Raw genomic sequence first — 24,361 nt, forward strand, 5'->3', positions numbered from 1 at the left:
TAGATATACCTTCACTTAAACAGTCTGAATCATTTCTTTAGTCAGTATACATTTAGCTAAGTTCCATCTTTATAAAGATTGATTTGATATGCTGGAGACTTACTGTCCATAAGAAAATAAACCTCATGCAACACTTTTTATTCCAAGGGAATATCTTCCTAAACAAATTGTATTTTGTTATCAAGTAACACACACAAAGAAGATAAGAATAAATAGGATACTTTAATATACAATACAATCTCAGTACACCGTGGAAAACAACAGTCAGTTGGTAAAGAGGAAAGTAATGAGTACGGACATTCAGATGATATGGTGCTAATGCTAGGAAATGTGCTAAAACAGTGCAAATCAAATGCTTTAGGATCTCTAGTCTCATGGTCAGGGGTCCTATTGAGAGGGGAGGTCAACCACAGACACAAATCAAGAGGTGTTGCAAAGCACTTGGTGTAAAAACAAAACGGAAAGGAGAGAAATCTCACCCAGCAAATATAGGATCATATAGAGCTATGCCAACTGTTGCATATAAAACCAGACACCAACACTGTTGCATTGTGGTCTATATCGGGAATGTTGAGGATTATTGTTCCTTTTAGCAACACAGCAAGTTTGGGACAGAAATACGTTTCTGCGCCGCTTGAGAACTGCTCCAATGTCCTGCAGTTAATATTAAAAAAAGAAAAACCCCTTCCAACCTCTGCATTCAAACTTTGCATTCCACCCTAAAGCTTTGGCCGCACCACACTCTATCAGCAGGTCATAACTATATAATGTCCCTGACCATAATTATAGTCAATCAAATATACAAGTATTTGCTGGCGAGCAAGCCAACTGGAGAAAACACGCAAATATCACAAAAATATGAAACGTGCGACCGTTTATCTTGGGATATTTCATCTTGAAGCAAATCTTAATATTATTTATCATAAATAGACACGGATATACACAGCAGCGTGATGAGGTGGTGGAGGAGGACAGGAACAGCTGAAACCTCTCTATTTGAGGTTAACGGAACGACATGTACAGTATAACAATGTTTACAGCTTCATCGCATATAAATATAACTAGGACTCTTAAGCTCCCAAATACCAGCAGCATACACACTCCAACCCGCTGCTTTACATGTCCAAAAACCCGCTCATTTCCATGGAGAACGATTGTGCCGTGGATGAAATATCCCTAGATAAAGCTTGATGACAAAACCCTGAACATGATATTTTTTTAATACAGTACGACAATGTAACTTGTAAAGAATGGACTTTAAAAAAAAGGTAGATTTTGCCATAAATACCTGATATACATAATCCCACTTCAATTCCCTGTTAAGGCAAATAAGATTTCAGTTTAGGGAGTGCATAAAGCGTCAGTGTTTCGAATAATTGGATGGGTGCAATTGCATATATATCTACTATATGCTACTCTCCTGACATGCGACGTCAATGTACAACGCTGGCCGAGGACTCAAACAATCCCTCATAAAGTACAACCATTACCGGATCTATCAAAATCAATTTCCAACCAGCAGTTTTCTGGTTATTCAGGGTCAGTATGGACAGTGCTGGGCGTTCCTTTCAAAATATAATTCTCATACCTCTTTGAACACGTTAAGATGCCAACCTACCATCAATACAAAAACGCTTTAAAGGAAGGCTCTACTCGGGGAACAGATACGATACTCACTGTACATATCAACAACCAGGAAACTCTTACTAAGGTCTTGTGTAGTCATGATTTCTAGAACGGTATATCCTCTAAGTTACAACATTGATTTTACATAGGAGAACTACGTACAGTATGTCGTCTGGCTACTTTCTGACAGCTATGCAAAGGAGCGTTAACACACAATTGTCCTTTGAGGAAAATCCCAAAAGATTTTTGGTCGGGTTCTACAACAACATGTTACAAATCGAAGGTTATTACGAGGTCTATATCACAAACGCCGATAAGTGACCTGCACATACAAGGTGACGTACAGTATAAGATAAAGTCAGATTGGTCTTTCAACATACAGCTACCGTCAACCTGCCTCGTTAAAATCAGTTAGCCTTAACCTCACATGCAAGCACTGTGGGTACAATTACTTTAGTGTCATGTTTACATGCACAAAAATACTCTGCATACCACTTTGGACGTACGGTTTAAAATATCTTAAAAACGTGTTATTTATGTCTTAAGTTGAGCATGATATGAATTTCCTTGCAATTTGATTCACAAACCATTCACTTAATCGGCAGCGCTATTTCTAGATTTATATAGTATTTGGATGTACATACACTTATTTATATCAAATGTTCTATAAAATTGGAACATGGGAATCATAACTCCTGACATTGCGTGTGTTGCGTGGCAAAAATGGATATGAGCTAACCGTCATTAGATGAAAAAGCTAGACAAGATAATCAGTGCTCTCTTAAAAGTAAGGAATCCATAATTATGTGCATGTAAACATGGTCACTGTCATGTTAGGCCGTGGTTTATATTTCTAAATTCTGTACAATAGTCATCAACACAGGCAGGATTAATTAAAGGGCAAATTCAACAGCGCATTTCTTGGCCGAGTAGTGACGCTAAGTGCAAGCTTTTTTTACTGCTACCATACAGGAGGCTCCTCCACGACTACAACATCCTGCTTCAAGGAAAGCACTAGATCTGAATGATCCTGGTCTGGCACTGTGTAAACATTGCCTTCAGCTCGTTCTCTTGGGCTTCGTTGACAGTATCTGGCTCCGGGCTTTTCTGGACCTTCGCCACGGCAAAGTTGATGCCCTGGGTGAGTCCCGCCTGGGTGAGGCTGGCCACCTGGACCATGGAGCTCTTGATCTTGGCAAAGGGGGAGACTACTCGGCTGCCGTTGCTGTCTGCGGGTGAGGGGCAGAGGCTGCCCTCCATCTGGGAACACAGGCTCCTCTGAGAGCCTCCTGAGGCCGCGGAGCTGGGCTTCTGGACGGAGAGGAGGTTGGAGCTGGAGGTAGTGGAGTCGACATCTAGCTTGGAGGGCCTTGGGAGCTGGGGCTCCTCCGGGGCCGGCGGTTCGGAGCTGGGCTGCTTCTCAGAGTCTGCTAGGGTCTTATTCTGCACAGGCACCGTGAGGACGGCAGCTGGTGGGACCTCTCCAAACACCTCCACAGGTTTGGTCTGTGCATCCTGGACAAACTGGTGGCAGTAGGCATCAATGGGAGTACCAAAGTCGATCAGAATGGCTTCTTCTGCCACCGAGGCGTCCTCTGGGGACTTGTCATCGCTGTCTTGAGAGGGGCTCTCCTGCTTCCCGTCGCAGCCAGTGACCCTGATAACAGAGGGGACATTTAGCTCCACGCTGCCGATAGACTGCGAGCGGCTGCCCAGTCGGGGGTGCGATGCTACAATGCCGCAGCTGGGCAGAACATAGTCCACGTTTTCTAAAGAGCCAGAACACTGGAGCTCTATGTCGGAATTATAGGAGTCAGAGTCGTCGGAGATTTCAGAGTGGCCGTCAGCCATGTCTTTCAGGGCTGCTGCGGGGTTGTTATCCGATGTCTCCAAGCTGCTGTCTGACTTCCACAGGTTGACATGCATAGTTGGCTTCAGGAAATTTACTTTTACATCGGGTTTAGAGAAGTTTCCCAGCCTCCCGAGGGGCTTGAAGGGGCCAATGTTTACGTTTGTCTTGGTCTGTTTGACTTTCTGGTTGAGGGAGGAGAATTTGTTGAGGAGGAAACTTTTGCCCTGAGCCAGACCAGAGCTGCCCGTCACCTGGTCAGCAGGTTTGCTCTGGATGCCCATTATATCTTCATGAGGTTTACTCTGCCGCCTGGAACACAGAAACATAACAAAGTAAGAGTTGTGCTTTGATGGCCAGCATGTGGGTCTTTTATAATCAGTCAATAATTAACTGTGTAGCTGAAAGAAAGATAGCTCGAACAAAAATGAAGCCATTGAAACCTAGTAAAACCACATTTTTTAATATTGGGCCAATACAGCATACAATCTTGTATTGTATTATATCAGGCATTACATCTAGAGCAGGGGTGCCCAACCAGTCGATCGCGATCGACTGAGATTCCCAGTCGATCGCGAGATGTGTCTAAAAATAGAACAACAATATTCTGTTTTATCGTTAATGTCCTATAACATAATCTTGAGCACTTGAACGCATCAAAGCTTTGTGATTGGCGTGACCCCATGTATCTGGGGGGGGGGGGGGGGGGGGGGGGGACGTGGCTGGTGGACAGTGAGTGGGCAGGTGCGCCGTAAGGGGGTGAAAAGTTAGGACGATTCTAAGGGCCCGTGACTGACAGGGGCCCCAAACATTTTTAGAACATTAAGAAAAAATGTTTAAGTAACTTTTCATCAATCATCAATAATTAACATTAATATAACGTTATATTGATAATGTAATCACTAAACTTACGATTCATTTAACTTATTTTCTTCCAAAAGTTAATTATCCAAAGCCTCTGTACACCCCCCTCTATTTACATGTAATGGTTTGGTCCTGCCTCCAAACACTGTGCGCCACCGCTCTTCCTAGCAGCAGAGAGTGAGCGCATGTGATGAGGCTACTACTTACTATGTACCATGTCTCAACGACTAACAAAGTCAGGCTTTCAAAAAAGAAAAGAAAGGAGAGAAAGACAAGAGAGGGACTAAAGGGCGACAGTATGTCACCCAGTTTTTCAAAAGAAGAGGTGGGTGTGGTCTATGAGTGGTGGAAATTAGTCTGTTAGCTAAGCTTAGTCCATTGTAAATAATAATTGTAATGTTTTGCTGACATTAAGTACTGTTAATATCTTCACAGAAAATGCTGAGGTTTTTCATTTCACTCCTCTTTTAGCTGACATTTAATAAATGCAGTTACATTTTTAGCAGCTATTCATACTAAATCAGTTGTCCCTCCCCCTGATGCCAGGACCAACAGATCCATCTTTAGGCTCCGCAGCCCTGTCCCCCATAAGGCTTTGCAGTCTTGCCATGCTGTCCATTGAAAGCCAGTTGGCTAGAAAGCTGGACTTCAAGGACTTGATCAGTGACTTTGCCTGTAAGAAGGTTAGGCGCTGGGCTCTTGGTGAGTAAGGCTGAGCCAGGGCTCGTGATAACTGTTAAAGGGCAAGGCTATGGTAACGATATTGGATCACTACACAGAAGATGCATGATGAGAAAAAGACTGAGAACAGGTGATAGGCTCTGATTTAGCACCACCATCAGGCCTTTTCACTTCCATTTCCGTTTTGTTGTCCATTTACACTTTAATACCCGCTTATTTTGTAGTTGGTATGTATATTTAATAAAACAAATCTGCTGCTTATGTTATTTCTTTTGTTATAGCATTTTATAAATGATAATATTGGTGTTAATGTTCACTTTATTTTAATTTAAGAGGTCATGTATATTTAAGTTATATTTATTTTGATTTATGAATGTTCCATTCAAATTTTTTATTAAAAAGGCATGTACACCATAAAAGATGACTATTGAGGTCTATTGTCAGGAATGTTAGTGTTATATCAAATAGTGAATTATACTGCAGTAGAATTTGCAGTCTGCACAGTGTTATATTTTCACCGCTCAGTGTCAGTAAATATTGTGCAGTTAGTATTGGACTACAAGATAGATTTAAGCCTGTACAGGTAGAGTTATTTAAAGCATACATGAGTCGGTTGGGTTCTGGAGGTGTGGTTACAGCAATTGTGCTTGGTTGGCGTGGCCTGGGCCTGGTGGTGGGGCCCAATGTGATATCTTTTCATGGGGCCCAAAATCCCTGGCGGAGCCCCTGTGAGTGGGCACTAGTTAGCTCAGGGGTTCCCAACCTTTATTGTGCCAAGGATCGGCAGATACAACAAAATCGCGGACCGGTTGTCAATTTTAACTGATTTGAATATTTACTCACCACCAGCAGGTAGCAACAGAGGCTAATTGTATGTAACAGCCTGAACAAATACTAGAATAATATGCATCCAAAACATATTAACAACGTTTAAAAAAGAACCGGCTGTCGTTTTTTGGTTTTTCGGAAAAACCAAAAAAAAACGACGTTATTCAGTTTTTAAACCAAAACAGGAAAACAGATAAATCAACGTTTTGGTTTTGTTTGTATGATTTACGGATAATCCAGTGAATGTAGGGATGCATACCGGTATCCGGTAAAAAAAAAAAACCGTACTTTTTTTTTTTATATTTTAAAAGTGAGTCCGTGGCCCGTGATGGCGGGTGTTATAAATTAGATTGCATAATCATTTTTCTTCATATTTTATGTATTTTTCATTGTTTGTTCAATACTAGAAAGGTAAAAGTCCCATAAAAAGGACTGTGATGGGATTTGTTTTCTCTCACCAGTGAAGGTAAATGTTGATTTTAAAGATGAGATTTGTTGTGATCTCATGACCATTATTCTATTATGTATTTGTTCTCTAGTCGAATCTCAGGTTTAACATTAATTATAACGGTGCTATAACGGTCTGTTTGCATTGACAAGATGTGCTATTCACGCGGCACACCTGATGTGTTATAAAAGATATTCCATAATCGGTTTTCTTCATATTTTTTATGTATCTTTCATTGTTTGTTCAGTACTAAATTTCCAAGAAGTCCCACAATTGAATTTAATATTCATTTGACATGTTAACTATATCGTAAAGCGCTTCATGGGAGTAATTGTGGGATGATACATTTTCAAAGTATCACGATATGTATCGGTATCGTTCAGTGGTATCGGTATCGTAAGAAAGTCAACGATATGCATCCCTAAGTGAATGCTGTGAAAACGAGGAGAAGGCGCATTATGAAGGAGATGTCCGGTCACCTGTGTGTGTGTGTGTGTGTGTGTGTGTGTGTGTGTGTGTGTGTGTGTGTGTGTGTGTGTGTGTGTGTGTGTGTGTGTGTGTGTGTGTGTGTGTGTGTGTGTGTGTGTGTGTGTCACTGGCATTTGTTTTCAGAAGATATTATGATAGTTACATTCGTTCCGGTGCACGTCCGACAGCATTTAGCACTACATCGAGATTAAGATTAAACTAATTTATTTTGGGAACACCCGCATATAGGCTACCTATGGAGTTAGCCAGATGTGTGTAAATTACTGTTCATGGTCATTTGAAAACAAATGCCGGTGTCGGACAGACACAAACACACCGAACACACAGAGCTGAGCTGAGCAGAGTACACACACATCATGCCCCTTGGTGACTGGACATCTCCGTCATAAAACTAATACAACGGGGAGTAATCAGGCAGTTTGATGTGTGTTGAGATGTGTGTAGAGGTGTGTGTGGTTAACACGTAGCAGCCTGCAGTCACTAATTTAACTTCTGTTAGACAGCTATCATACTGAATAAATATTTACTGTGAATGTATGCAAACATGTATGCAGGGGGACGGATCGGGTAGTGACAGTCACTACCCGATCCGTCCCCCTGCCCGATCGGTACTGCGACCGGGTACACTTGACACAGTGGCTTTTGGCAAAGCTAAAAAAAAAAAAACTCGAGAGAGATGAGTTATTGTTATTACAACGTGACTTCATTATTATTTAACAACTCTTTTTATTGGGTTCTTTTATTTGGGGTTAAGTACATTGTCAAAATAAGTGAGAAATGAATTTAACTTCTGTTAGACAACCATCATACTGAATAAATATTTACTGTGAATGTATGCAAAAATGTATGGCATATAGCTCCTCTCTATTTGGACTGGTAGATCTCGGCAGACTAGCAACTTTAAAAGTAGCTCTTGGTTAAAAAAAAGGTTGGGCACCCCTGATCTAGAGCCTTGGCTTCAAAATTGTAGTTATATTATTTTCAAACACATTAAGACATTTAGTACTATGGGGCTAAAAAAACATGCTATTTTCCTTGTTTCCAAACATTGTGTGTTTGATGGAATGCATTTCAAATCCATGTTGTTACTAATGAATGACATATCACTGACTGGAGAAACAAATCCCCCTAGTTTAAGTCAACACTAAATGCTCTATCTCTTCAGTGTCTCTTGTAATTAAAAGACCCCACATTTATAAAACAGTTATGTAAACAAACTGCTATGGGTAAACATTGTGAAAATGAAAGAATAATTGGCAGTCATGACCGGGACTGAAATAGGTTCAAATGTGTCCTATAAAAAAAAGGTAAGAAGAGGTTGTTGTTGTTGCTTTTTTAAATCTCACCCTGCATAAAACATGCATCAAAATTAATGTTGTTGGAAAATCTAACTGGAATTCTTTTAATTCTTTTGATCTTTTTCCTCATTGATATTATGTTAAAAGCGTGATTTACAGGCGTTAAATCGTTTTTGAATGATTTGGTCGTTGTGATATTTTAATTAATTACACTTGTATGACGCAGAAATGTTAACATCATAGCAGACTTTTAAAAGTGCAGCACATGGTTGAAAATGATCAATGAAAATGAGTACTCACCTCTCCAGCTTCTTTTCAACCACCAGCATGTCCAGCCCTGCGGTGCCTTTAGTTATGCGAAGCATCTCTGCTATGCATTGTAATGTGTCTGAAAACATGTCACAAAGTCAGTCTCAACCAGTATTTGCAATTTACAATCTACAAAGTTTGCTTCTCTTGGTGTTTAAATCACTTTAAAAATGACATCCTACCTTTCCCATCATCCTCAGGGTTTCGTGTGGCTGCTCTCAGCGTGTGGAAGTATCCACTGGTCTCTTCGCTCCTGTAATGCAAACGCATGCAGCAGAACTTGGGCTTCCCAAACAGAGTAGGCTCTGGACCTGGAAAAAAAGAAAACACAACTTGTAACTTCATTTTTTATTGCATGAATTTCCTTGCATGAATCATGAGCGGAGATACTGCTGAAAGGTTAGTGAGAAACTGTGAAGCACACTTTTGGGAAGTGTTGGGTGACTCAGAGAGAGAGGGAACACGAAGAACCTTCACTTCTGCTTTGAGTGTAACTTCTTACCGATTTCGATCTTTTCCAATCCCTCTAAATTGAGGCGCTGGTATTGGTTGACTTTATCTGCTTCTTCATCGTAGCTACAAGAAAAACATGTATTAATCTATAGGAATATCTGTAAGGAAACATTTTGGTGAATTTAATGTCAGACTTACTAAGCAATGTAATAGGCTTTGTCAGACAGAAGCAGCAGCACGTCAACGTCTTTGCTGTTTGCATCAACAAGGCTGGTGGGTAATGAGAAAACCGTGAAAAGAGCCCGTCAGAAAATACTGAAAACACATTATAAATAGACAGAAAAAGACAGGGCAGCTAGCTACTAACCTCATGTCACAATTGATGAGGGCCCAGCCTCCGTGAAACTTCTCATCGTCAGGCAGCAGCAGCTGCATGTAGGTCTGGAGCAGGAGGCCGACCTGCTCCTGTGCTCCCCTCTGGCTCTCGATCTCCTTCTCTTCATGCTCCTTCTCTTTACTGAAGATGGAGTACAGGTCCTCCGTCACTGGCAGGCCCATCATTAGGTCTGCAGGGACAGCCAGAGGATTCAGAAGTGTCTTGGGACAACATGGATTCAAATATAGTTATATTATAATATATATTATATCATTTGTGTGTTTTTTTCATACCGATTACGGATTGTCTGTAAGCATCCCTGAAGCGGTTCAGATAGTAGCGATTGGCTGAGTTCACGCCATCCTTCATCACACCAGCCAGTCTCCTCTCCCCTGTCCTGGTGAAGTCTCCCTGAAAACAGATCATACAGAGGGGGGGTTTTATCAGGTACTAAGTTGTTTTGTATTTTTTCTTCAAAGCCACCAGATTCCATTGAAAAAACTGTAATAAGCGTGTTCACACTTTCCCGTTTAGTTCCGTTAGTGCCTGGAGTTTTGCGTTCACACCAAAAAGAGAACTTAGTTCCGAGACCTTTTACCCCCATTTTCAGTCCCTGCTAGAGAGGTGGTACTATCCATAGATATGTGGTACTATCCTGGGGAGAAAAAAGTACCAATTTCGATTGGCTGGGCGAATTGCAAACCACGCCCCGTAAAACACTGAAAAGTTTTGTGAAGCCGCCATTGTATTTGCTGGCATTAGCATCATTAGCATTAGCCCCGAGCACCAACGGAGAGAGAATAACTTATGGCAACACAAAAGAAAACATGGGAGCGGTGGAGATGAGGAGGTGTCGGCGTTCTGGCGATTTACTCGGAAGGCTTCAGTAGAAGCTGCTGGGAGCCCCAGCAGCTTCTACTGAAGCCAGTCCCCAACTCCGGGGACTTCCGGCCGGGGACTTCGGGTGGCAGTATACGCCGTGAAGTGGTTTGCGGCCTGCCAGTAAACCCAAAGCAGAAGAAGAAGAAGTGACGTCAGCGGCTTCATTTGCGTAATCTTTCCTCAGGGAACTTATTCCGGTGTGAACGCGATCTGTACTTAGTTCCGTGCTGGGCACCAAGTACGGCAAAGTACTTGGTGTGAAAGCGGCTAATGTTACCTCACAGATCAGGGGGGTGCTGGTCTACTGATGCATTGATCCGTTTGTGTTATTTGGTTAATCCGTTTTAAACCTTAAAGAGCTTACGAAATGCTTTTAGCACCTGTTAGTGGGCTTAGTATATGATAGAGGTTGCATTTGTATTGTGGAATGTGCCATATGATTTTTTTATTATTGATCTATTTTTAATAAATCACGATTATAACAGCATACAAAAGTTGTCAGTTAGTAACAATCGTTCGTTGCGCCGGAAACATCAACTTCGGCCATTTCCGGCGGTGACGTCATGAGTGGAACACAGCTGAGCTCAGTCCCGTTTGAATGCATTGAAGGGCCAAATATTACGACAAAGGATGCACAGCAATAAGACGCCAAGAATAATTGGCAAGCGATATGTTGTATGGGGATGTGGGGCCGTCTCAACATCTGGTTATGGGATGTTTTTGTGGCCAAAAAATGATCAAATGTTGCGTATATGGACAAAACAAGTGCGTCGTACGAGGCGGACCTTTGCTAGACCAGGTAACCCGGGGTCGATGAAACCGACGATGTGTGGGGCAGCACATCAAGAGATCGTGTTTCGAACAATCAACAATGCCCGCTAAGGAGAGAGAGTAAACGCTTTCTCGAAGGTTCGTTTTGCTTTCTTACAACGTTACGTTAACTCAACCTTACGTTTGCCATGAGGCTATGTTACTTCCCTTAAGAGCTAGCTGTCTTAGCTAACAACAGTTAGCAGCTAACGTTTTCTGCAGTTTGTGTTTCCACTGAAAAACGTGATGTAGTTATTTAAGGGTAAGTTAACTAAACGTTATCTTACAAGTAGAGGAAGTTAAGTTGTGTTTAAAATCGTCAATGTAATGCACGTTAAAGGTTTTGTGTTGAGCATGAAGTTAGCTTTACTGTAGCTCACCAAAGGTTAGCATGTTAAGCTGCACTTTCTGTGGCAGCTCGCTTAATACAAAGAGGGATTTTGTGCTTCATTGTAAACTTTTCTTACAAATGTGTGTTAATCTACCTGAAATTGTAGGGACAGTTTTTTTCTACTCAACTATACAGACCATTGTTGAGGAGATGCAAAACATACTGTAAATGAGTTGGGTCTGACATACATGTTACTTTGCTGCTAAAAAATGAAACATCAGATGAGGACATCACCAAAGTGTGTGAGTCTGTCAGGGGATTTGATCTGTTCTTTGCATGTCGTACAGGGCCTGTACACACTGCTCTGGTATGAATTAAAAATATAATTGTAAAATGTATGTCTCTCGCTCTTGTCATCATTCAGGCTTTGCATTTGAACTCCTATGACTGGTTGCGGACTTGAAGGGAACGACTCCATGGCCTTCCTGACATCCAGGAAAAAGGTGAGATTCTAATCCATTTCAATGCCAACAGCAAGTCATTGTTTTTAACTTTTTTAATATGATTTTTTTGGGGAATTTCTGTTTTATTGGATAGTAGAGATCTACTGGAACCTAACACCAGAGAGAGAGAGATAGAGGGAGGAGATGATATGCAGCAAAAGGCCGAGCCGGATGGTTGCTGCTCCGTGTGGAGCGTGTTCTATCAGGTAAAGCACTTTGGTACCCAGTTATTTATGGTATTGAGTTTGAATTTAGCCTTTGGAAGGTCATTTCCTGAAAAAAACATTTATTTGTCTCAACATTCCTGTAATAATTTGTTTTTTATTGTTATTGTTTTGTTCTTTATTTTTGTTGTGAGAATCACTTTGCAATTGTGTAAGTGCTAGCTATATACATAATTATACTAATATTATTGTTGTTACCATCATTACCATTATTTAAAAAAAAATCTTTGTTTTCTTTATTTATCGCTGCAGAAAGGATCATGCCAGCCCACATCAAACACCTGATCAAGAACTTGTGAATCTTCAGGCAGAAAAGATGAAAACACCTGTTCAAATTTCCAGTTTCCTGTACATGGAACCATGCCTGTCCTCTGTTCCACATGTCTTCAGTCAGTCCTGAGGCCTGTACTACGAAGCAGGATGTTCTCTTCGCGGCTAACTTCAGGGAAAACTCCGGCTTTCCGGTCCTACGAAGCTGGTTCTCTTTTTAGCGGGCTAGATCTCCATGGTAACTTATGCTGAACGGCTAAACTGCCCCGGAGCAGGTTAGGTTGCAGGCTAAGAGCTCAACTCAGTGAAAGCACTGCCTGCTGACCAATCAGAGCTCAGTGTGCGGAGTTTAAAGCGATCAAGTCATATTACAGGAGAAAGGAAATACAGAAAAGCTGCCGTCGCAGGAAAGACGGCCGGCAGAAATCACCGACTGTGTGAACGTGAACATTAATAGAATATCACCTCCATCTTCAGAGCAATCTGACTATTATAACATTAGCGTTAAGAAAGCTTACTTAAATATCGGCCACAACATAAGTAACCGGATCAGAGTACATTAAGTACAGTCCGCGGCATATCACTTCATAATATATCTCCTTATCTGAGTCAGCTGAGCCGTATCTGGCCGTGCAACACTCAGTGTCACATACTGTATGCAGAAGTATTATTTTAAGCAACACATTAAGTTGAGGAAACACTCGAGTCAAATGTAATGAAAGTCAGATCGTGTTTTAGACGGGGCAGTGATATCATAAACCTGTTAATGTACGCATTCAAACACTTGTTCTGTTCCCAGCTGTATTCACCTTGCAGGTGCAGCTCTGTGGCTTTGATCCTGGTCAAGTGTTTAAGTCATGGATGTTTAAAGTTTAACTTCTTCATTTTTGACTAGTATTAAAGTTCACTTTTCATTCAGGAAGTATGACGCTGCACTGTCAGTACGCTTCTCCATGTTTGTGATTGGTCGAATACTCCAGATTCCACCCCTTTCATGTGAACGCGCACATAACTAGATAGGACACGGCTGGCTTGAGCGATCCACTTGATAACCCGCGTCGTAGGACCGTTTAGCGAGAGCACGTATGTTTTGGATTAGGCCAACCGGCTAACTCAAACATATCCAGGTTAGGTTGAACCGGCTTCGTAGTACAGGCCTCTGGACCCTATGACTCGGACACTAGTTCTACCAAGGCTTATTAGAGGTAAGAGTGGTAGGAGAGGAGTGGAGTTATCTTTGTATTTAGGCTGCAAGTCGACAAAGGTGATCAGATGCTAATAATGATCCGATTCATTTGATATTGATTGTCTGCCAATACCGAATCCTGATCCGATTCTTCTATTTCCCAGATAATACAGCTGCACCGTGTACACTAGCTCTATTTGTTTTTGCCATTGTAATTCACCATAAGCAATTGTTGACTGTAACGTCTAGACTCTATGCCAACCAACTGTAATTTGTAATGTATTATACTTTAACGGTTCTGGCAACCACAGCAGCCCAAATGTTAACGTAAATATTAAGTTTTCTTTTTACAGTGTACTTATATCTGTACATTTCTTTTCAGTTTGCTTCAAGAAGTGGCTTCAACAGATAGAAGTGCAGGCCAGATTGGGAAAGGCTGGACGCTACACAACGGGAAACATTATAGACATGAACAAGGAAAAACAACAAACACTTTCTTTGTTGCCTTGTTCTTATCATACATAGTGTTACCATTTAAATATTGAATTCTATGTATTACTTTTATTTTAAATCAAATGCACCGGTTTTAGATAATATATTTATTTTGATGTGTAGGTTGATTTGCAGGTTGGTTGTTATTTGTATAATTATTGTATTGTTACTGTGTATTTTATTATATTAACTAGCTATTTATTAAATTAAAATACTATTGTGAACACTATACAATGTCTTTATTTTGTAGATACCAGAATACATGACACAATGAATCTTTGTAATATATTTATGTTCTCTTGTTTAAATAATCATACCAGTATTTAATGTATGCTGGTCACCTGGAATCCTGGTAAGCTCCCAGCAGGGTATATTTAATACTATTATTAAACATAAGCTGGTGATAGATGGATAAACCAGCCATCCTGGCCAGCTGAAGTGTCCAAAACCCCTCTCCAGCCAACCATTCCAGCCTAATATATACTGGCTGGTCAATTTACAACAGCCTGACCAGCTATATGTATCTAAACTGGTTATTTCAGCAGAGTCATTATTATTTATTTACTATTTTTTGAGAATCTCTGAATTTTAGTCAAATGTATATACCAGTCTCTGTTCTGTTGCCTGAGCCAAGTTTGTCTGCTACATTACGATGTATTATTATTTATTTACTATTTATTGAGAATCTCTATGAATTAAAGTCAAATGTATACCAGTCTGTGTTCTGTTGCCGCATCGGATCTCTGCCAAATGAGTCTTGTCTGTCACTCGATTCTGTCTCCAGAGTCCGACATCAGCCACAGAGGTAGTGTATTATTCAACAGGTGTTCTACTCTTGACGTCACTAACCGGCGAAAGCTGTTTTGTTCGGAGCGGTCGTGTAACATCGGAAGTGAGCATGGAAAGTTGTAATAAACCACGATTTATAAATACTGCGGGCATATTGTCATGAATGACATGATTTCCCATTAATAATAGTATATATATTATCGTAATAAGAACAGTATTGTCCTTCATTTCGTAAGCTCTTTAATGACAAAATCACACAATAACATAAACTAACTAATCGTTCATGGCAGCATTAGACTAGCAACTCCTGGGTTCTGTGAGCTAAAATCACTGGTTTTATCAATAGGATTTGGTGGCTTTGAAGATGGCACAAATGGAAGATTAAAGCTTCAGGTCCTCAATGGAAAGGACTGTTAGAAGTTGAGGTGAAAATATTCTAAATAAGGGGTTTATAAGTTATAACATTGCTTTGCTTTCCTGTCAGCGCACCGGTCTGTGTTAAAACATCCAAACTATCCTTATAAGTCCAAACAGCTCAGTCCATATTTGTGACTCTGATTTGTTTAATCTACTAAATCACAATATACTCTGTTGATTTATGAGTCTTCTTTCAGAGAAAGCTTATCCCTCAATAGCTTAAACAATTCACTTAACTGACTGTGTCAAAAGATATCTCACTTCATTGCTGTTTCTTTAGGCAAAGTGTATGCGTGTGCCAAGACAATGCTGTTACCTTGAGCGCTGCTGTGCCTGCGTACTGTCTGCTGATAGTGTCTCCGTTATTGGCCCACATGATCTGATAAATCTTGTAGCATTTGAGAGGCAGAGGCTGCTCCGGAGGCATCACACCCAGTTTCTTCAGCTGCAGGAGGATGAGACACATTATGTCGGTTTGAGCACATGGTGAGGCCTCCATTTCAGCTACCACTGCATCAGCCAGGGGAAATGTCAGCCTATATTTAGCTACATATTAAACATATCAATTTACACTTGTGTCCCATTAAATGTAATTGGAGATGAATATGGTGCAGTTGCTGGAATTCTAGAAACCTAAAACTGATTATGGGTGTACAAACTATGGTTGTGTCGATGTGCACTAGGGATCTGTTCCGCTATCTTGCTCTACAAGCATCCAAGATCTGCCATCAGTGTGTCTGATCTGATGAGCAAATGTATGCAGATGTCAGTAATCTGTTCTACAAACAACAAGTACAGGACCAACAAACAAACAGACAAGGACTCATGCTGCCAAGTCAGTCTGCTGAATCAGGCTGGTGAAGTGCTTTGTAGTCCCAGTTTTAGACAATAGATGTTGATTGTTCTATATTATCATTGTTTAAAAATGCATAATATTCAACAGAGTTAAATGTGTAGTTACTCTGAAAACAATAGTAATAAATGAAATAATATATTTAAAAATAATATGTAATTATTGCCATTCTTAATGGGTTCCCGGGAGTATATGGGCAATGACTTGGAGCATTTACATTGAATCCGCTTGGAACACGCTTTATAAAGAACACTGCAAGTTTCAGTCTTAAAGTGGACCTATCATGCTATATCTGAAACATATATTGTAGGGCCATACCTATATAAAACGTGTCTGTGAAGTTTTTTTTTCAAAATACCAAACAGATCATGCATTTTAGCCATGCCTCATTTCGCTCTATTTGCTCTTTCCAGCCCTGTCTTCACAAGGGCTGATTCTGTGGCAAATGAGCTGCAGCTGACCACAGCTCCTTTGCAGGGGGGCGAGGCACGAGCGTCATGTTACCATGCTGCTACTATGCTGTTACCATGCCACACAACCTCTCATTCCCCTGATAGGTGGAGAGTTGGCCATATAGGCGGAGCTCCTTGTTCCTGACGTCAGAGAATTTTCAAATCTGGATCAGTTTGTATCAGATCCGTTGCAGCCCCGTTTTTAGAGATTTGGGTATGGAGGAAAAGAGAGAGGGTTGTGTTTTCTGACACTTGGTGAGTCCCCTGACACACCGGGGACACATATTCATGTATAAAAGACGTACAAAAGTGCATTTTGAATGATAGGTCCCCTTTAAAGTAAAGTATAATAGTACATTATATTTAATAAGCAGCACCTTCAAGCTATAACAGAAGCTATGAATATAGGTTTTTTTGGCCAGACAAGGATAATTCTGACCTGTTGTTCCATAACGGCCCGAGCGAAAGCAGCCTGCACCACGTTGGTCCTGTCCAGGCAGTCCATACAGTTGACTCTAAAGATGCCCTCCTGCTGACAGATGACTCCGGCCTGATCCACCCTGATGGAGGAAGATACATTTATAACAGGATGCAATCATAAAGTTACAATCTTTAACCAAATATTAGCAGCCTATTATAGTTCTCTTACAAAACAAATCAATAGAGAAAGATAAGCAAGAGTTCATGATATCAGTGACAAAACACTTACCAGGCCCACTTCATGTCTGTGATGATATCAGAGATCGCATCGGTCAGTACTTGCACATTTTCAAACTTCATACCTCGGCTGAAACACAGGATATAAAAAGAATAAAGGGGAAGTAAATACAATGTGGTTTCAAAAAGCACAACTACACTCACTTTATAATTCTGAGGGAAGTGTTTCTCTTACCAGTGCTCGTGAAAGTCAAACGAAACATATGTGAGGTTCGGGTTGTTGTAAAGCAGGACTTGCTTCAGAAATGAGTCGCCGATTATCTTCTCCCGTCCACCTTGATCCACCAAGTTAATGATGACCTGAAGAAGATGATAAAGAATGTGGTCATTCAGCCCTGTGTACTGTACACGAACAATGAGATGCTGAACCTTTAAGGAAGGACAACCATTTTGTTCGGTATGCTAGACATGAAGCACATAGTATCTCACATCTGAAAGAGTAACATTGTCGATACATTTTTAAAAAGGCATCTCTCACACAAGACTGATGCATCCTAGTAGTCAACAAATATCTTATGCACATACCCAAGCACACACACTCTGGCAAAGCAAAGCAAACCCACCTGCTTCTTGTAGAGTTTAAGCTGTTCGTCAAAGTGAGAAGCAAAGTAGGACATGGTCTCCTTCTCTCCTGAAAAATCAAACAAAACATGCATACAAATCATTTCAACGTTACTGAATCTGACTGAAACGTAAACTGATCTAGTTTGGAAACGTTTGCATTCATTTAACTTAGGAGAAAGAACCACTGTTTTCTCCAAATCGCAGCCGAAAAATTATTTCACAGACAAGAAAAAGCAAAAACGGATGACTGACAAGATAATTATATTTGTTCATTTGTAAGACACAGCTCGAATATACTAGAGGTGTTAAATCCCAAAGAGAACTCTGGTACTGAATAGGGCACGACAACAGTGTTGAATAAGCACACTCAGTGTGGCATTGCTTCCAGTTCACTTCTACACAAAACATTTATTTTTGAATTAAAAACATAACTGGAAATCATTTCCAACACAAGTGCAATATAGAAAACATTGTGATGACTTTGAATAAAATATATAAATTGTGCAGCCCTAGTAAGGATTAAAATGTCTTCTTATAAAAAGGTACAACTATAAAAAATGTTTTCAAAAAGCTTACAATACAATATTACACAAAGCACCTGAGACACACCCTCTATAGAACTGTAATCAAGATAAAGTAGTTCTGCCGACCTTTCTCTAAGCGGGGCCGGGGATTGTAGCGGTACCCCGCCTGGCTCCAGAAGACGGGCACGGAGCCACGACTCTGCACAAAGGACAGAGTGTGGCTGTGCACGTGGATCAGCTGCTCCGTCTCCACATAGTTAGCCACATGGCCATCGGTATCCACTCCTCTGCGCTTGTACCGCATCCCTTTGGGCAAGAAGAATGCATGAACACTGGTCAGAATATTTAGAACACAGATTATGCATCACTCGACAAGATTCATTCTTGTGAAAGAAACTCTAAATAGATGTGGGAACAATCAATCCTAATGACTTGACACAAGCCATATATTTGGGGTGAATCACAGTTCACGCATGAGCTTCCTCGCCTAGTTGCCAGCTCATATTGTGAACCAGGAACTGCTGAGTACCCCGACGTTCTGTGTTAGAAATGATTAGTAAAGGTCCTCAGCACTTAGAAACTGCCGGATGCTAACCTGTATATGTCGGACAATTTGCACAATTAGCATAAAGTGGGTTAATAAGCATTACATCGCGCTATAGCCAATGCAGATAATAGTTAAAAAAATGCATTGGCTGATTTTGACAATTTGAGTGTTTTTGAGGGCTACGAGGATGCTGAATCAATTTCTTGAATTCTAAGGATCCAAATTGGGAGTTTTAACCGGAAAGTGGCCATACTTGTACTCCATGTTTACCATTAAACACTTTCTGGTAAAACTGCAGTTTTTGATGATGAAAAATGTCAGAAATGTATTCAGCAACTTGCCCAACATATGCAAGTGAGCATGCAACAGTTTATATGTGCTGGGGACTCGAACTATACAGTTTTTTTACATAAAACATGGGGTCCTCAACATTTCTGTGTTCAGAATGCTGGCAACTAGACTAGTAGGCCGAGCAATCAGAAACTGTAGCTCTACCTGCGCGGTGACGGCTGCGTCTGGAGATAAGACCCACGGTGAAGCGGGGATGGATGTCATCGACACAGGTGATATCCTGAGGTGGCGTCTCAGGGCTGCTCCTCTCCTCATCAGAGGTCTCGTTGTAGTTCACCACCAGTTCCTCCACCTGTACGAAGCCCTGGATGATTGGAATCACCCAAAAGTCCACCTCTGGCACCTGGAGTACGCAAAAGTGAAAAGCAACATCAGGACAAGATAATAAAAATGCTGTTTGAGAGTTTGGTAAGGAAGCACTTTGCATGCCACGTATATTTGAATATTACATCTGTGTATTTTGCATAACTGTTAGCACTTCTATTCACAGAGTATTTTCATACTCTTCTGATAAAGCTCTGGTAAATATACAACTGCAACACTAACACAGCAGGACCAGCTATGCTCTTTGAGCCGACAAATGTAAAGAATGTAGGGGCAAAGGGATTTTTTTTTTTTAATCTAACATGAGAGAAACAAACAACAACTGTGACACAATACTTCTCTATGGAGGAATAATTTACCTTGAGGTCAATAATGTCTTGGATCATGTGTTTATTCCAGAAGAAACGGTCATCCACCTTTCCCAAAGAAAGAATACAACTGTCAATCAGATGTAACAGTTTTGGAGGTATGCATATGAGCTGCAAGACGTGTCCACACCTGTTTCCATAGGGGTAGGCTGCACTTCTCCGAGTCTCCCTGGCGCTGCACGGTGTTCGTCAGGTCGTAGGTCTCGCTGTAGTAGAAGGAGTCAGAGTCCATGAATACCTTGTAGAGCTCATCCAGCAGCCGCCTCTCCAGACGTTCCTTCTCTTTGTTTTCCTTGACCTGGAAGGCAGGGGCATACTGGATTGGGTGTGTGGATAGAAAAGAGCAGTAAGTTGAAAAACCAAAGAAAGTAAAATCCCAAGAGAAATTCAAGGCCATTAAAAGCATGAAATATTGAGAAAGTAGTGTGTAGGCTTGAGGATAATGGAATACATTTGTACTTGAGTGTACAACAATATAAATACCTTTTTCTTGATGGGCACAGCCACATTCGATTTGATTTGGCTGAAGGTTTTCATCAAGAACTTTGAGTCATCGGGAGACGGGGCCAGCTTCTCTGGTTTGTCGATTCCAAAGTGATGTTTCTTGCAAAGCTAAAAAAGAGGATATTCCATCAAATGTATGCAATTAAATACAGATATCAGGGATATTACGAAAGATAAAGTCAATCTGGTGAGGTTGTTATCATTTAAAACCACCTTTGAACAAAAAATAAACATCTCAACACACATCCAAAAAAAACAATATTCTATATTTCTATTTCTCCTGAACCAACACAGTAAACAATCTAAAAGCTACTTGAGGTATAGTATTTCTAGGCAAAACAGGGAGGAAGTGACAAGACGGGGCCTAAAAGCCTATCCGGGAACAATCATCCTTCTCCGCATTTACTCACTTGAACATAATTCTCTGTCTCACCATCCATGAAGTTTCCCTGAAAGACTGACATCTTAGTAATATTCCACTTTCTTTGAGCTCGATTGCAGTGATTTTATGTCTGGGATTTTTTACTCCGAATGTGTGGGTGAAAAAAAAAAAAAAAACTACAACTAACATCAGAGATGAATCATACGGTGATGCATACTGGGATATTTTGGATATTAAATAATGAAAAGCAATTCAGTCATCTCACAAGCACCATTTAAGTGATTGCCAAAAGGGCTGAGTGCAATAATTAGAGCACAAGTACATGGACACTGATCCTATTGTCTCATTACGGTGTTGGTGTACACACCTCCAGCTCCAGCTCCTGGGGCTCTTCATCAGACAGAGGAATGACTGCTATCTTTGTGATCTTGTAGACTTTGTGGTTGCCTGGCAGGGTGCCCACCAGGGCTTTCTGGCGGATTAATACGAGGCCAAGAGGAAGGTCTGCCAACATGAGAGAAAAGAGAAGGGGGAGTTGCGTCAGGGGTGCAGAATTCCTCACACTTTGAGGTGTGAAAAAAGCAGCTGAACACCAGCAATTAGCTGCAGGTTTTGTACTATGGACCCGTGGTAAATAAATATTCAAACCATGTTCATCCATTTCAATAACTAAAATAACTTTGATTATATATTTTCTTGTGAAGGGTATAATGTTTAATGTTCTTACCCTGAGGCAGACAGAGGCCATACAAAATCTGAAGTGGAATCATTACCATGACATCTTCAGAAATACACACATTTCAAAATACTTTAACACTTTCTCTTTTGAGGAAGAGAAGATCCAAGACTGAATGATTTGATTTTGATTTGAACCATCCTCTGTGCACAGATATACAGGAAATACGGGTGAAAAAGCAGATAAAGGTGAAATGGTGAAATGTTTTTTTCACTCTCCACTTACCTGTGTGAAGCTGTATCTTTCCAATGACACCTTCTACCAAGCCCAAACAGACTGGATTCCAGGCTAACAACAGGTCGGTTGCTGAGACAGAAACATGAAAATTAAACAGATCAGTGGTGTAGCAAAGCCAGCTCAGCAAAATATGCTTCAGACCAGCTTAAATACTTACACAAACAAGACCACGGCAATGTAGGACACTTAGTTTATTGGAGTCTCAAGTTATTTTAAGATTAAAGCAGCACATTTTCTTTCAAAAACAGCTGAATATTCACACTAACCAAACAGAAAGTGCCTAGAAAGAGTTGAGGTTAGGCGACTTCCTGTTATAATGCAAACATGTATTTTAACCACTCAAAAAAGTTAAAGACTTGTTCTTCAATTGCAGCTGGGGTGAATGCTGTAATAGATAGATAGTGGAATCTTATTTAATCGGTATGAATCATGTAGGTCTGTTATTCTGTCTATGTTTTTTGTATATCTCCATTTTGTCTCCACAAACTTAGTGACCAGAAGGAGAACCTGGAATGCCTAGCATTGGTGACGGATTAAACATAAATAGTGGAGAAAATTGGAAAAGTATGAGGTGTGGCTACGGGTGGAGATCATGAACTGTAGGCAGCGTCAGACAATGACTCTTCCTGTTCCACCATTCAGAAACATTCATGTACAGAGGAACTGCCTGGGGAAGCCATAATATAAGAATGATACCACAACTTCATCCTGTGCTTGGGAGTGGAGTGGAAACCCAGTGAGGAGTGGAAACCCTTTTTCCAATTAAATAATGAAACAGTGGTGCAACTAAAACCCTGTTCAGGATGGCTGCACAGCCATACCACTTCCACCTACACACAGGACTGCCTTCTGGTGACTAATGAAACTTCTCTTTTAGTTCAGTAGTTCTTTCAACAGTTCCCACAATCTTTCATACAAAAAGGAAATCATGACTAATTCTTTATGAAAGTTGTGAGCCACAGCATCAGTAATCTGTTACGCACTATTGTGTAATGCCAGGAGCTGCTTCAAACACTTAACATGCCTGTTCCTGTATAGTTTGCACTACTTGAAACATTAGAATGGCATTATAGTTTGCTGATAATACACCAGATTAGAATAGTACATTGACTAAGCTATCATGAATCAAGTATATCATGAAAGCTCAAATTAGGTTATATTGCCCTCCTTACAGCCCTGTACTATGTCTGTTTGGTCAAGAGAAGAATTGAAGATAAGGAGCAGAGCAAGAACTTTCAAATCTGTTTGGGGTGTTGGCACTCCGCGAATGAAAGCTTAGACGATGGTTTCAAGACTTAGAAACGGCGCATATCTATCTTATCTTTGAAAAAAAATCGAATTGTTATGTTTGACGCAGCTGGATAAATGAGACCAATTTAATGATAACGATATCAGAGATTAGTGAGTGCCAATAACGATCAGGAGATGAGACTAACCCAATGAGGTGTTTTAGACTCACTTATCATACAGGATAAGAAGTATATGACATTACTTTACTCTAATATGCATAAAGTGGAGTGTTAGTGTCAGGTTGCGGCTGCGGTACAGAAAGCTGTCATCAGTACGTACCAAGTCTGACCGTCATGGTCCCGTCTTTTCGGCTGCACCACAGAGCACGGTCCCCGCTCTGGAGAATGTAGTCGTCTTTGGCTTGGAACAGCTCCATGTTATCCCTTTATGTGCCACAAACACAGATAACTATCTGTCTTCGCAGCCAGGTACTGGTAATAATGAAATTCCACGTCCTGGAGGTTGACTGTAGCTAGCCAGAGAGCGACTGGCTAGCCACGGTTAGCTCGTCCCCCTCAGGCTGGTGAGCTACGGGAGATAGCCACCTAGCGAGCTAGCGGCAGCAGCTGGATGCTTATCGAATGTGTTTATTTCACTTATAAGCATAATGCTAATAAAATTCCCTTTCCACTTTGAAAGCAGCCCTTCCCGCTGTCATGATGGGGAGAGTAAAAGCAAAGACACATCAATGAGTGAGGTGTCCCAGCTGCTGTGTGCAGTTCAAGATGTAACCGACAGTTTCCTGCTCTAAACAATAACACGTGATCTGTCCCGTCATCAAAAGGGCACAGGTACCGTAGGCCTACATACACAAATAAAAATATTTTAATATAGCCTACTAAACTATTACATCATTTAAATGAATGCAGTAATTGTTCATTATATGTTTTACTCATTATATGATGTTATATCTTGAAAACACAATTATGTTGATAATTGGATTCCTCATTCTGAAGAAAGTGATAATAAGAATGTACATTTTGATTGGCTTTATTTGTCTTTTAATTAAAATAAATGTGATATAACTAGGAATGTAGCTTTTACCCGGCATTTGACTTGCAAGTAAAAAAATGTTGATACTTTTTGTCAGAGATAGCAAAACATCACAGCTTCAGCCACTTTTTTTAGAGACAGCGGGTTTATCCCAGTTGAATGAGTGAGATTAAGTGCAAAACAATTATCAAAAAAAGGAATGATGTGCCTATTTTTATATTACATAAAAGCACAAAACATACCAGAAATGTTAGCTGTCCACACCCAATTAGGAATAAGGCAGCACAAATGTTCTGTTATGACTCAGCTGGGCTCTGAGGGGAAAGGAAAGGAGCAGCTGATCTCAGACAGAGACATTAATCTTACTATTGAAAACTAAGCCAGACATAAGAAG

General features: G+C 40.7%; 1 protein-coding gene and 1 long non-coding RNA gene across 6 annotated transcripts; one reads left to right on the plus strand and one right to left on the minus strand.

The window, feature by feature from the left end:
• Positions 1–203: 203 nt before the first annotated feature.
• inpp5f (inositol polyphosphate-5-phosphatase F) lies at positions 204–23,695 on the minus strand. Of its 2 annotated transcripts, none has more exons than XM_034100848.1 (20): positions 23,254–23,695; positions 21,673–21,753; positions 21,079–21,215; positions 20,309–20,437; positions 19,956–20,123; positions 19,817–19,873; positions 19,278–19,476; positions 18,362–18,541; positions 17,711–17,778; positions 17,323–17,447; positions 17,140–17,217; positions 16,870–16,990; positions 15,442–15,570; positions 9,515–9,632; positions 9,213–9,411; positions 9,044–9,115; positions 8,895–8,968; positions 8,575–8,703; positions 8,384–8,471; positions 204–3,787 (listed from the first exon to the last, which is right to left on the minus strand). In XM_034100848.1, the coding sequence occupies exons 1-20, from the start codon at positions 23,348–23,350 to the stop codon at positions 2,641–2,643; spliced, it is 3,396 nt and encodes a 1,131-aa protein (XP_033956739.1). In that variant the 5' UTR covers positions 23,351–23,695; the 3' UTR covers positions 204–2,640. The 2 variants fall into 2 exon arrangements, with proteins under 2 accessions (XP_033956739.1, XP_033956738.1); XM_034100847.1 differs by having other exon boundaries at positions 19,956–20,141.
• LOC139435189 (uncharacterized) lies at positions 10,460–14,143 on the plus strand. Of its 4 annotated transcripts, none has more exons than XR_011644457.1 (4): positions 10,460–11,012; positions 11,669–11,953; positions 12,224–13,446; positions 13,810–14,143. It is a non-coding gene; the product is annotated as an uncharacterized lncRNA (long non-coding RNA). The 4 variants fall into 4 exon arrangements; XR_011644458.1 differs by having other exon boundaries at positions 11,669–11,747; positions 11,842–11,953; positions 12,224–14,143; XR_011644459.1 differs by having other exon boundaries at positions 11,669–11,747; positions 11,845–11,953; positions 12,224–14,143.
• Positions 23,696–24,361: the final 666 nt, after the last annotated feature.

This window comes from Pseudochaenichthys georgianus, chromosome 15 (assembly GCF_902827115.2).
Source record: "Pseudochaenichthys georgianus chromosome 15, fPseGeo1.2, whole genome shotgun sequence".
Classification (NCBI taxonomy): domain Eukaryota; kingdom Metazoa; phylum Chordata; class Actinopteri; order Perciformes; family Channichthyidae; genus Pseudochaenichthys; species Pseudochaenichthys georgianus.

Excerpts from the sequence above, each read along its gene's own strand:
- inpp5f (XM_034100847.1), bottom strand. The coding sequence starts at position 23,350 with ATGGAGCTGTTCCAAGCCAAAGACGACTACATTCTCCAGAGCGGGGAC. Across the intron at positions 19,874-19,955 it reads GCCTACCCCTATGGAAACAG|GTGGATGACCGTTTCTTCTG; the intron begins GTGTGGACACGT and ends TCTTTGGGAAAG. Across the intron at positions 16,991-17,139 it reads ACAGACATGAAGTGGGCCTG|GGTGGATCAGGCCGGAGTCA; the intron begins GTAAGTGTTTTG and ends TTCCTCCATCAG.